General features: G+C 40.1%; 1 protein-coding gene across 1 annotated transcript in view; it reads left to right on the top strand.

Annotated features, from left to right (window-relative positions):
- Window positions 1–579: 579 nt before the first annotated feature.
- Window positions 580–13584, top strand: part of PSMD14 (proteasome 26S subunit, non-ATPase 14) — a 49378-nt gene continuing 36373 nt past the window's right edge. The window contains exons 1-4 of the mRNA XM_075511888.1: window positions 580–772; window positions 4070–4118; window positions 5723–5810; window positions 9377–9428. Of these exons, the coding sequence (XP_075368003.1) occupies window positions 9381–9428 (48 nt within the window). The 5' untranslated portion in view covers window positions 580–772; window positions 4070–4118; window positions 5723–5810; window positions 9377–9380. The remainder of the gene's footprint in view (window positions 773–4069; window positions 4119–5722; window positions 5811–9376; window positions 9429–13584) is intronic.

Below are 13584 nucleotides of genomic sequence, written 5' to 3'. Positions count from 1 at the left end.
TATGGATTTGGTAGTGCACAATCCAGCAAGCACAATGAACAACGCGGGTGCGACCACAGCACCCGCTGCCTCAGAGGCTTCTCGGGCCCCTTCTCACTACTGCCGCCTCAGGCCCAGGCCGGTCTCAGGCCCAGGCCGGTCTCGCCGTCCCTGGGTCTGGCCTGCACGGGAGTGCCGGGGACTGCCGCAGCCAGATGCGGCCTACGCGCCCCCGTGACACCCGGGAGAAGCCTCCTTTCTTGCTCCGCCTCCCAGAGGAAGGCCGACGACTGCAGCGGCCGCCCGCGACCGGGCCTGAGGACGGTTTAACGGCCGCAGCTGCTCCCGGGCGCGAGCGCCGAGCGCGGGCCCGCCGGCAGCACGCGCCGTTGCCAGGCGGGCCGCGTTGCCATGGCTCCCAGCCCCCCCCCCCCTTCCTGGGCTGCGGGACCGGAAGCCCCCGCCGCGTGCCCTTTGAACCGGGAAGTCCTTGCGGAGGCCTGGGCGGACTCGGTTTGAATGAAATCCGGCTGATTCACGGCGGCCCGGGCCGAGGCAGCGCGGCCGGGGAGCGGTCCGCGTGGAGGTGAGGGCCCGGCGGGACGGGCGCCCTCGTCGCAGGGCTCTTCGGGGGCCCGGCGCGGCCCGCGGGGGCCTCGCTGCGGCGTGGGGCGGCCTCTGCGTGGCGGCGGCGGGAGCGGGGCCCGCGGGGAGTGGGCCCGAGCGCCGGACAGGAAGGCGGGTGTGGGGACGGGAGCGGCGCTGTCCCTCCCTGGCAGGGGCGACGGGGCAGGTCTGGTGGTCCCGGGGGGCGGTTTTCTCCCCGTGGGGCACCGGCCCGGGCAGAGAGCGCGGTGGGCCCCGTGGGCTCGGCGGTGCCTGCCCGCGTTTGTGCTGGTTGCACCCGAAGAAAGTTTGGGCGCTCTCGGGTAGCGGCGGCGCCGGGGCGGCGTGGCTGTGCGCGGGCGGAGCGAGGCGGCAGGAGGCGGCCAGGCCTGGGGAGCGGCGCAGGGGGGGCCCCGCCGCTGGAGCGGGCCGCCTGGGCCGCGGCGCCCCACGGGCCCGGGGCGGCCCTGCCTCCTTCCCGGCCGAGAGCAGCCGTCGTGTTTCGCTTCGGCAGCGCCTGGGTTGCAGCCGCTGGCGGGTGTCTCGGGGCGCCGAGTGTCGCAGGCGGTGCCTCCGAGGGCGAGTGTGTTCTGCGGGCAGCAGCGGGCTGTTTCCCGTCAGAGGGACTTCACGGCCTGAAACGCTGCTGCTTCTGGAGTGAAGCATTGCGACGATCCGCAGCAGTGTACTTGAAGAGGGACAGGGAAGCAAGGCAAAGCACTGGCTGGGGTACATGAAGGAGAAGAAATCTTTAATCCGTGTCAGGAGAGAGGAAGCAGAACTAAGTAGAAAAGGAGCAATAATCGAAATCAACAGTCCTGTTTCTAGTATGCAGTGGACTTAAGTATCGTTTTCAGAACAAATTTATGTGATATAGTTGGATACTTGTAAACAGTTGACAAATCTGAATGTGTGCTGATGGCATCTCTTAAAGTTGTACTCGTTTCCGGTACACAGTAGAAAACTGTGGAAATCTCAACAAGGATTGAGACTGACTTTTTAAAAAAAGTTCTACAGAAATGTATTTGAAAGCTGTATATAGCTGAAAGGTACTAGGCAAGCTGAAAAGTCTTACAGGTTTGTATTAATCTTAAAGCTTTCACCCCCTGTCCAAGGTGTACTGTATGCCTTGCATATAGGGAGCACACTCGGAAGAAGATTCTGCTGAGACAAGTTTGTGAGCTTGTGTTATGGAAACAAGGAAGAGATCTGTGTGTGTGAAGAAATCCAGAAATTGGCTTGCAAATTAATTGCTTCTGAATCACTTAGTGTGACTTTGAGCAACTAGGTTTTGCCCCTAGCTTAATGGGAAATTTGTGTTTCATCAGCTGTTATAGCATGCCACATCAGGGATATTCATTTGATAACAGTGGTTAAGAAAATGAGAAGTTAGAGCATACTTCAAAATTAACATTAAATAATACCAAAATATAAATTAGTTTGTAAACTTTCTTGGAAGTGATTCAATTTTTACAGGCATTATAGAGTGTATACTAATAGTAGCTACAGTTGTCTCCTAACATCTAGGATGATGGGGAAGGACAGGTAGTTAGGATACCTTGAATAATAGACAACCGGTGTGATGAGTACTTGCTGGAGTTGGTGGTGGGGGACAGTTCCACAACAGTTCTGTGTCTACCCCCCCCTTCTACAGATTTCAGAGAAGCTTATTACTTTATATATAGCATAAAATTTAATTTTGTGGATTTCTGTGATGGTGTGATTTGTTAATGAATCTTCCCTTACCTGTAAGTTTGGTGTGGATGTACTTAAGTAGCTTTAGAGTAGTCTGCTTGGGTCTGGGTTACTTCCGTAAGTCCAGCTCAACAATGAATGTAACAGAATTAGGTTCGCTGTGCTTCTGGAAATCAGAAAGTAGAGTCTGGGAAGCTAACCTGCCTACCTTCTAGTCCAGTTCAGCTCTATTGACATTCAGGTCTATATGGTCCAGAAACATCAGGTTTACAGAGCTGAACGTGTTATGGAAGCAAAACAGTCATGTAGCTCTGGACTTGCGCTACTGAGACTGCATTCATTCATGATGTGGTTAATCTTTAGCTTTAATGAACAGATTACTGAGAATCGATGGTAATTTTTTTTTCTCTTTTCATACAAAATATGTAGGAAGATACACACACCCCCCACCCCATCACATATGAAGTCTCTGTTCTGGTTCAAGTTTCTTTCATTCAGTGTTTGGTGACTTTATCTGCAGTGAGTTTTTGTTCTTTTCTCAGTGAAATGATGATCCTCTGCAAGATGCAATTCCTCAATTAATTTACCTTTTTAGCTGTTTATCGTCCCTAGTGAAGTTGAAATTGTTATAGTTGCAGCAAAAACCTTAGACCACTTTTTTAGTTGCTGTTAATAAAATTGTTAATCCATCTGCTATGTGGAACTTCTCAACAGGAGATCTGGAAGTGCTTATACAAAGCTTAGTATGTAGTCTCAGGTGGAGAAACTGAGTTACTAAAGATGAAATTATTTGCTTGAAGTCACTCAATGTACAAATTGCGAAGTGTGGAGTAAATTGCTCTCACCTGAGTCTAGCCTGATACTCTCTCCACTAATAGGGCAGTTTAGTAGCCAATGTTTTCTCTTCTGTGCATTTGAAGCTAATTTTAATTTCTTTTTTTTTTTTACTAACTCAAAAATTGTCAGCCCAGGAGAACCCTCTTTCCTTGAGGCATTGTATCATGGAGTGTTAATGCTAGATAAAAATAGTGCACTGTAGTATGAAACTCATGTGTCTCATGCAAAGAGGTAGAGGAATTTAAGACTGTGTTTCAAGTCAATTTCAAAATACTTGTTGAAACATGCCAAGTATAAGCACAGTAGCTATTGGTTCATACCTATATGTATATATACATTTGTGCATAATGGATTTATATAATTTCATCCCTATGTTACCTAAGGAAAAACATTTTTATTATTAAAAGTCAGCATTTAAGTGACTTGAAAGTAGTAACCAAAAACTGAATGGTGAACCAGAGCTCTCCAAATGGACAGCTCTTGCCAATTATTACAGTTACCTTACAGTAGTATTATGAACAAATATTAGGCATGGGTTTTTAAAAAGTTTCTGGGTTCAGATCAGTTTTGAGATGCTCTGTGTATCCTTCCACTGCATTATTAATAACCACAGACTTTTCCCTTTTGAGGCCAGGACAGTTAAAAGAAAATTGCAATAATGGAGGTTTGGGGTCTTTAAATACCGTCCTATGACCAATGTTTTTTAGCTGAGGTGTTTCAATCATGGATATACATAAGCAGAGAAGCTACTTAATTTTTTTTTTCAGCCATCAGTGACCAAACTGATCTCAATGATGAGTGCATGTCATCCAAATCCTTCAGTGCACCAAAATGCAAGTTTTTTATGATTATAACTGGCCTTCTGCAATTTTCTCATATGAAATGATTTGATATGTGTACTCACTTCCTTAAAGCTTCACTTTAAACAGAGACTGTTAATTCTTTCTTGCAGACAGAAGGAAATATCAAAATACCTTTTGCTGACTTTGGAAGGGAAGGAGGTGAGATTTACTGTGAACTGTTCATTTACTTTTCTGTGGTTTTAATATATATCTGTAAGTATATATATGTGTATATATAGGGAAATAACAACAGGTAAGCATGTAATCAAAGCTAGCCTTTTGCACTTTGCAGCAGAGAGGGGAAAAAATTCTCAACTGTAGGTTACCATGTTGTGTGCCTCCTCCAGGGAACTGATTGAGCTCACAGAGATCTGTTTCTTCAGTATCCTTGCAGGAAATGGGGAAAGGAATGCAAGACTCCTGGCTGGCCAGCTGGCTAAAAGTAAATTAGGTTGTAACTCTGAAGCCCACTTGTGAACTGGTTGCTGTTCTGTTGCAGCCTGTGCTAATATAACTGCTGGCTGTTGTGGTCCTGTCTCATCTGATCTCTCCTGCATCATTTCCTTGTGCAAAGCTGGTAGAAATGTAGCAACTTTTCTTTTGACATGTTAGTGGAATTCCACCCCAGCCTGTCAGCACTGAGAAACTCTGACTTATTCTTTCTCCTTTAACTTTCTGGGAAGATTAACACATCTTCCTTTGGTCTTGTACTTCTTTGAGATAAGGTTCAGAATGGTCTCTGTTAAATTACCTCAGTTACTAAAAAACGAACCAAACAAAAAAACCACAAGAAGAAAAACAAACAACAACAGAAAAACCAACCCCAAAACCCATTCTTTGGGCAGCTTTAGCTTAAAGAATGATTTGACATAAATGTCTTTCAGAGTCTGGATTAGTGTTAGAAGCAATCAGCTCTTCCCAGACCTCTTTCCGTTATGCCAAGACAACTATTTCTGGGATGCAGTGTGAATCCTCTCAGAAGTGAACAGGGTTAAAACCAACATTTTTGTTAGCCTATCAGTTTACTGCAAGGCTGCACAAATGGCTGTCTTGACAGTAATGAGAAGGCAGAATCAAGTTGGTCAGCAGCAGCAGCTTCCCCCCTGCTCCTTATGTTAACATTGACATTGAAAAAAAAGTCTCATCAAATCATGGCCACAGATCTGTTTTAAAACACTGCACTACAAATGATTGAGTAGATGCAACTAGTGGGCAGCGTTCTCTGGGAGGAGGAGAACATGACTTTAACTCCTAAACTGAATGTGAAGCAGCCTTTCTTAACCTGAATTCAGGCAAACCTAAAGGCCTCTGTGACTTTCCTAGTCACACCACCTGCTCTTGCAGAAATAAACAAGAAAATTGTCCGTACCTGCAGACTGCTCTTTACCTTTGTGCTTAGGTCATCTTGGCTATGGCAAAATCTTCTAAAATAGTAATAAAGGACCATAGTTTCAGTTTCTAACAGCATTTTAAATTATTGATTAGCTTTAAATTGCTTAAACAGGTTATTAAAATACTCGTCCATGTAATTGAGAAACTTGGAAACTCTTTCAGTGTTATGGATACTTGGGCAAGACATGGCATGTATGACTTCCAAGGATTATATAGTACAAGCAAAAAAAAAAAAAAATTCTTTGGGTTATTCTTCAGTGGTGCTTTGTCCTTTTGTATGTCATCAATGTAACATTTCTTTTTACATGTGCTACTGTTTTTAAATTTAGGGGTTTTCTGCCCTTCCCCCTCCTTTCTATTTCATTCTATAGGAAAGAGACTTACTGGCATCATCTTTATAGTCAAAAAGTGGGAGCTGCTGCTGAGTTTGTTCTGCGATCACCTCTTGCTGAGCACCAGGTTAGAAATGCATATTTGCTTTATTTGTAAATGCTAAAGTTATCGTAATTAACGTCTAAAAATTTTGCTCAAGCTGTTTTAAGGTTTACAAAAGATTTTTTTCATAAGCAGAATTTATGACTGAAATAATGTTTGGGCACAATGGATTAACAAAAATTAAAATTGGTTTTAATTTGGATCACTAACCTAAATTCTTCAGATGTTTATACAGAGTAAACAAATATGTTTAGGTCTAAATATAATATAACCTACTAAAACATCTTCAGTTGCAAATAAGAAAGTAAAGTATTAGTTGCCAAAACTCTAACCAGAGTCAAGCCATAGAGCTAGTGAGATTTGCAGTGCGTCTAGAACTTTTGTGGAGATTTTCTCTCTGTGCTACTGTCTTAAGAATGTGAACATCTTCAGTTCAGTGGCTAGTCTGTGATAGGTGGGAAATGTTACATCCCTCCAGTTCTGTAAGACAATGAGATTTTGTTGTTCCAAAACCTGGAAAGTTATGCTGATAAATAATTAGTTTGTGTAACTAATTAGTCTAATCCAACTTTAATATAGCAAAATATGCTTCTATAAATGATGTACTATTCTGTTGGGTTAGAAACTGGAATAAATTATGTAAATAAAATATTAATGAACTAGAGATAACTATTGCTTTACAGTTGCTAAAGTAAAATGTAAATAGGTATAAGATTTTTTTTTTTAATTCAATATTGTTGTTGTGGTTTCACCTCAGCCACCAACTAAGCCTCGCACAGCCACTTGCTCACTCCCCCCTGGTGGGATAGAGGAGAGAATCAGAAGGGTAAAAGTGAGAAAACTTGTGGCTTGAGATAAAGACAGTTTAATGGGTAAAGCAAAAGCCACACATGCAAGCAAAGCAAAACAAGGAATTCCTTCACTCCTTCCCATGGGCAGGCAGGTGTTCAGCCATCTCCAGGAAAGCAGGGCTCCATCACGCGTAATGGTTACTTGGGAAGACGAACGCCATCACTCTGAACGTCCCCCCCTTCCTTCTTCTTCCCCCAGCTTTATATGCTGAGCATGATGTCATATGTTATGGCATAGGTCAGTTGGGGTCAGCTGTCCCAGCTGTGTCCCCTCCCAGCTTCTTGTGCACCTGGCAGAGAATGGGAAGCTGAGAAGTCCTTGATTTAGTATAAGCACTACTTCGCAACAACTAAAACATCCCTGTATTATCAATGCTGTTTTCAGCACTAATCCAAAACATAGCCCCATACCAGCTACTATAAAGAAAATTAACTCTATTCCAGCCAAAACCAGCACAATTATTTTTTAAATGTATGTAGGTAATACACCTCATCAACTTATGGAAGTTGCTGTAGTTGTAGGAAGGACCAGTTTTATGGTTACCAGTTGTAGAGACTGAGTTCCTTAAAATAAATGTATAACCATGATTGATTAAAATAATAATTTTAGTTTAAATCCACTTCTTAGCTACTTTTCAGCCCTTGTTAGTGTCATGAAAGAGGAATCATTGTGGGTTTCAATGGAGATGTATCTACCACTGAAGGGTAAAATGAAATGCAGTTGGTGTTAATTTGTACTCATGACTGTTTTATTGAAGCCATTTACCATGTGTTTACATAATAGCTTTAAACAGCAACTTAACCTTTCCATGGAAATCCTACAACTTGATTTGGAATTTCTTATAGTTCAGGATAGAAAAGTATATACACTTTGTGTGCAGCCTTTGCCTGTAATAAAGAAGCTTGGTTTCAATGACTGTCTGAAAAGAAAAGCATAACCGTTGACCTTTTAATAAACTCCTTTTTAATTCATGTAGTGCCAAGGTAGCTTTAAGAAGGTACTTATTGTTAGTTGAGGCTGCAGTTGTTGGGTTTGCATGTTCTACAAAGTCAAGGGAGTGAATCAAATGAAACTAATAGCTTGCTAGTGCATTAAATTAGTAAAGTGAAACTGGCAAATAGAGCAAGTGTTACTGATCCATGAGTCTTAGATATTGTTGTTTGAAATGGATGAAATTCCATACATGATTAAAGTAGGAGTTAGATAATCTTGTCTAGTGGTATGTTCAAATGCTGCCTCTTTGTGTGTTAACAAGAAGCTTAGAATACTTAAACTGAAATAAAGCCTGTTAGTATCTACTAGTATCTAATATCCAGTAAAAATATTAGCAAATTTCAGAAGGAATAATGAGATGGCATTCACCTTCAACATAAAGACTTTTTTATTTTTAACAGGAAAAGCAAATTTATTTTTCATTAGAAGTTTAAAGTTCTTTTGCCTAATTAATTTTAAAAGGTTCTTGAATTAGTATTGTTAATGTGGTCTGTTGAAATTATGTATATAATTCTCTTATGTGTAATGTAACATCCATTTGGCAGATGAATGTATTTTGGAGGTATCATTACTTGCTGTTCTGAATTGCTCTTATCACCTGAACAGGCTTTGTTGTGTTGTATTAAAACCTTATGCAATTAAGATCATAGTTTCTGATGTTTTACTTTGTATCTTCTATTTCACAAATAAAATAAGCCAGTAAAATTTACTAATTTTGGTAAGCCTTGGAAATGGCTTGATTTGCTGAAAGCAGCTGTTTAAAAAGCAATATTCAGTAGTTTTTGTTTATTTTATCACTGAGTTTTGTTGTATAAAGCTAAGAAGTTGAAAGAGCCAAGTAAGCAAGGTAAAATTCTGTTACAGCTGGGACAGAACCCTTACTTAGATATCCACAATTAAATAGTAGATTGCTTTTCAACAATAGAAAGTGAATAAACTGCAGAGAAATAAATGAGTGTAACTTTTTTTAGTTGGGTGCCTTAACAATTCTTATTCCTCGAGATCACTCCTTTGAAAGTTGCAAGATAGGAAAGTTTCTTTTTTTTTTTTTTTAAAGTAACAAGTTAGTTGCGTTGATGGGAATAATCTTGTGCAAAAGCAATGGCACATGCAACATTGGAAATGTATTAAATGACTGTACTGTCACTAGTGTTCTAACTATATACACATTAAATGTTTACTTTACAGTATTTCTTTTAGTATAATGAGTTCATTAAAAAAAAGCTTTTGATGCTAATTCAGAGATCCATAATCTGCTCAGTGTCTTTCACATGTAGTTTTGAGAACTGACAAGCTGTAAGTTAATTAGCGCAGAACTTACTAATGAGGATGCTAAAATCCTTACTTTCACATTTTTATTGATGCTTGCTGAACAAATTTGAGTAAACTTGATGGTATATCTAGTAAGTTTTAGGTACTTCCTGGATGTAGGTGCTGTTCTTAAGCAACAAAAATCCCCCAATTAATTGAATGAAAGGAAAGTTTTGAAAAGTTTGACAAGAGTGCTCATCTTCAGAAATGGGGATAACCCAAAACCAAAGCAATAAAACAGGGTCTGTTAATTAGCATGGAAGACAGCTTCTTGAATTAATATGTGGTGTTAATTAACAGGAAGTCTGATGTTGTGTTGTAATTACCACCAATATTTTTGACATACTGAGTGACTGAAGGTGAATTATATAGATAGCAATTTAGTAAACACTTCAGAGCTTGGGAACATTTTTCCTTTGTTTCTGTTTTTCTAGAAATATGGATAGACTTCTGCGACTTGGAGGAGGTATGCCTGGGCTGGGACAGGTTAGTACATAGCTTGTCAATATCTTCTCTTTAATATTAATCAATTCTGGAATATTCCTTTTATTATATTTAAAAACAGCTTAAAAAAACAGAGTTCATAGTAGTAATCTCTGACTCTAGAGATGCTATGTAAGTGTATGCAAATCATTGTTACAGCCTGACTGGGGTTTTTTGTCAGTATGAACTCTTGTGTTGGCACTGAGTTTACAGAATGTTTATAAAGTTTTCATTTGGTGTCTGATAATTTTAAAGTTTGGATTGAAAAGCATTGGAAACACAGAGTAAACTTAAAAAATCAATTTCCAATAATACGGATCTTCAGAACATGAACATTGTTCTAAATGGCTGAGCATACCCACTTGCTCCTTCATAAACGATATATTTCAGTCCTTGGATCACATTGTGATGGGCATTATAAGATACTGAAGTATATGTAAATTTCAGGAAGTAATCTGAGTTGAATTTATCATTGCAGGTAGTTGTAGCCACCTATATGTGTGTTTTATTGTGTCTTCTCTTGTTCGCTGTTGTCCTCAGTTCCATAACTCCACTCACAGCAAAAAGGCCTCCCTGGCAGCTGTCCTGTCCAGTGGGAGACCTACACACATTGTATGGCTTCTCCTACCACTAGAGCAAGTCCTAGTGCTTTTTTCCTTGGCCAGCTGGTATGGCCAGCAGTCTTAAAAAATAAAACCAAGCTGATCTTATTACATTATGCTGACTACTGTGGATACAGGAAAAAAAAATATTAGGAACTTCTTTGTCTGAGGCTTGTAGGAAGAATTATTTCCTTAAGGAAGGGGCTCTGGTGTAATTTCCTTCGTAGTCTTGGCTGGCTGCAGCAGCTGGCCTTTCTCTGCTTTCCCTACCTGCCTCTGGGGCTCTGTTCTAAATCAAGAATCCAGACTCTTGTTCTTCTGGAGGAATCAGTTCTGTTTGTCTTAGGCTTCATGATGTGTGTGAGAGTTTGCTTTTGGGATGATTGAAATTGCTAAACTCACTGCTTCTTTTGATTGTGTGTAATGTGTTTGTGTCCAGTATAACTAGGAAAGGAGTGGTTTAATATTGAAGCATTTGGTGAAATATTCTAAGCTGATTTACAGTGTCTAGGTGTTTTGCCAAATAAGCTGTTAACTTTTGGTGCATAATTTTTTTCCTTTTTATAGCTAAAATTCTATTCACGCTCTCTCTTAGTGAATCTTCAAGCAGCCCTCAGTTATTTTTAGTTTCACTTTCTTAAACAGTTATTTCTCTTGTTCCTCTGAGCTGCCAGCCTGCTTCATGACTCTTCATTTTTTTAACATCTGCGTAGTCTAATCACTCAAGATTTCACTTTAGTCCTCTCTGAACTTGACGCATATCAAAGCTGTTTTTCAGATTTACAGTTAACTCTCTGTGCTGCTTTCTGAATTTCTCAGCTTTAACTTAAAGCTTGCTAGAAAATTGTGGCAGACAATAGAACATAACATTCAAAAGAAGCTTGCTGAACTCCTCTGGCAGCTTTGGCCTGCAAAGCTGCTCTGTGTTTGTTTAAATATGGAATTGTCTCTTAAATAAATTGATGAGTATGTGTTGGATTAAAAAAAAAGCAGAAAACTGAATTGCACTTTATGCAAGTTGCTGCTTGCACTGGATATCTTAACTACTTTTGTAGTCTTTTGGTTTATTGAATCAGCAGGAAGGCTTTTCAAACAGAATAATTTTATGTCCTTAAAATACGGTGTTTCCATGGACCTTCAAAGATCACTTCTGCTCTGAACATTGATTGATAATTGAGAGATAATCCAGAGTGAATCAGATGGCTTTGAGGTGGAAGAGAGAAGTCAGGTATTTCTTGGACATACTTGTCCTGCTAGAAAGTAAACAAAGTTAGTACCATTCATTTGCACTAGAGTGTTTTGAACAACTGTACAAAGCTTTTTGTTTTTCTTATTGCTGTGTCACAGTTGTTCTATCTTTGGAGGTTTTGCTTTTAAGGTTGAACATAGTAAAAACATGTGTTGAGTGAGTCATTCTTGCCAACATAAGAATCATCTGTGTGTATAGTCTTGTAGAAAAAGAGAAGCATTCTCAGAGTAATTTTATAACACAATTTGGGGATTTTTTTTCTTGCAGCTATGGGTTTGCTTAGCAAGAAGACTGCATCACATAAGGTCTGCTAACAGTCTGATTGATTTGCTTTGTAACTAATGTTCAAGTAACAGTAAATGCTTGGTCAGCACAGTTCCTATTTGATCTCTGCCAAGGAATTCTTTCTCATTGACTTGCCTTAGCTTCTTGAACAGCAGTTACTCGGCTCTTTCCCCTTGGTAAAACCACCTCTTCTGATTATTATCTTGTTTGGGGTTTTTTGTTTGTTTGGGTTTTTTTCTTCATTTCCAAACTCAAATATCCCAAGGGCTCTTTGGATTAATGTTTCTACAACTTTCTTTTAAAGTCTTGGTGTATTCCACTTGAAAACTGCTTTCAGTGAATTCATGGTTCTTCTCTTTTCTTACTATTTGCTCCTTCAGCATGCTATTGAGTGGCTGATTGGCCTTCAATGTTGAATTGTCCAGAGGTGGTTGGTGTTAAATTCCATCAACCCAAAGCCTGTCTTCATATGGCTAATAAACAGATCTTTAAGGAAGTGATCTTAAAGTAATATTTTAACAATAAAGTTTCCTTCCTGTGACTTGTGGCTTAGAAATTTTGAGCCATTTCCTCTCTTTTAGTCTTAGATGGACAAGGACTGTCTTCATGGGGCAGCAGGTGGACAAGAGGAGGGAAGAGAATCTGATAGCTTTGGGCATCACATAAGCCATCCACAGTATTTTCTGGCAGTGAACTTGGTCATTAACTTTGTGTTCTTTGTATGGGAAGGTACCTGTGTTTAGTTTTGAACTTGATACCATAAATAAGACCTTCTTTGCAACACTGCTTCATGCAGAAATTGTTTGCATCTTACATGCATGGTATTGTAGGCATTTGAATTTCTGCTGTCACGATATATGCATAAGAATGAGTGATTGAAGCTTTTTAAAAAATATGTGAGGGAACGGTTAAAGTTTGAAAGTGTTGTGATGTCCCAAACAAAATGCTTATTACTTTCATTTCCCTTCTGTAGTTCATGGGAGTTCAGACTTTGGCAACACCCTTGTTTTCCTTCTCTTGTATGGTCTCCTCTCTTCCTCCTCCTCCTCCTGCCCCTTGTCATGTTGTGTTTTTTTAGTTATCATCTTCCCTTTCCTGGTTCATTCTTTTCCGTATCTCCCTGTTCATCCCCGTGGAATACTGCCTACCACAGAATTTCACTAGTGATTTCATACTTCACTTTGCATTGTACATTTGCTGCAGACAAATTAACAGGCTTTGTGGGGTACGTAAAAGCATTCTACTTATGTAGCAGGCAGGAATTTGGAGCAACACTCCTCTTCATTTTGTACGCTGAACTATTGTTTGCTAGTGAAATCAGTTCCACATATGCCTCTGTTAGGCAATCCTACTGGATACAGTTTTAAGAGTGTGAGCAAATTAAGTGCATTTTTAGCAGAGCTCTCTCTCTGCAACACTTTCAGAACAATAATCCAAGCTATACAAATTCTTGTCCATGGTAACACATCCTCTCTATTTTTCTGAATCCAGATGTTATAGGAAGCAGTGAAATAATTAATGACACTTTTTTAAAATGCTGCTGAAATAATTTTTTATTACTTGATAGATTTTTGAAAACATTAATTTACATTGCTCTGTTGGTGCAGACAACTGTTCTTGTGCAATAAATGGAAAATAAAACTGATCCTGTATTTCTGAATTAACATATTTGATGGCAGAGGGGAAGGGAAAAAATCCAAATGCAAAGGTAGGGAGAGACAGAGAAGTGACCTGTGTCTTATAAGGAGTGTTTACACCTTGACGTGGAATATAGAAAATAGAAGTGCAGATAGCTATTTTATTTGAATAATGGACTTGCCAATTAGCCATCAAGTGCTTCCATCTGTGAAATAGTTGATCAGATGGGTTAGCTGGGATGTTTCCAGATTAGGGCATTGTAAATGGCACTTGAAAACTGTCACTTTGATTATGAGGTTTCAAGCATTGCACTGCTTGATGCTGTGGAACCTTTTTCCCTCATATTATCATGGTTTTTTAGAACATGCTGATCCCATTTAGTAAA

The sequence above is a fragment of the Mycteria americana genome, chromosome 9 (genome assembly GCF_035582795.1).
Source record: "Mycteria americana isolate JAX WOST 10 ecotype Jacksonville Zoo and Gardens chromosome 9, USCA_MyAme_1.0, whole genome shotgun sequence".
Lineage (NCBI taxonomy): Eukaryota > Metazoa > Chordata > Aves > Ciconiiformes > Ciconiidae > Mycteria > Mycteria americana.
The sequence above is the reverse complement of the archived record's forward strand: the minus strand, read 5'-3'. Positions and strand labels throughout refer to the sequence as shown.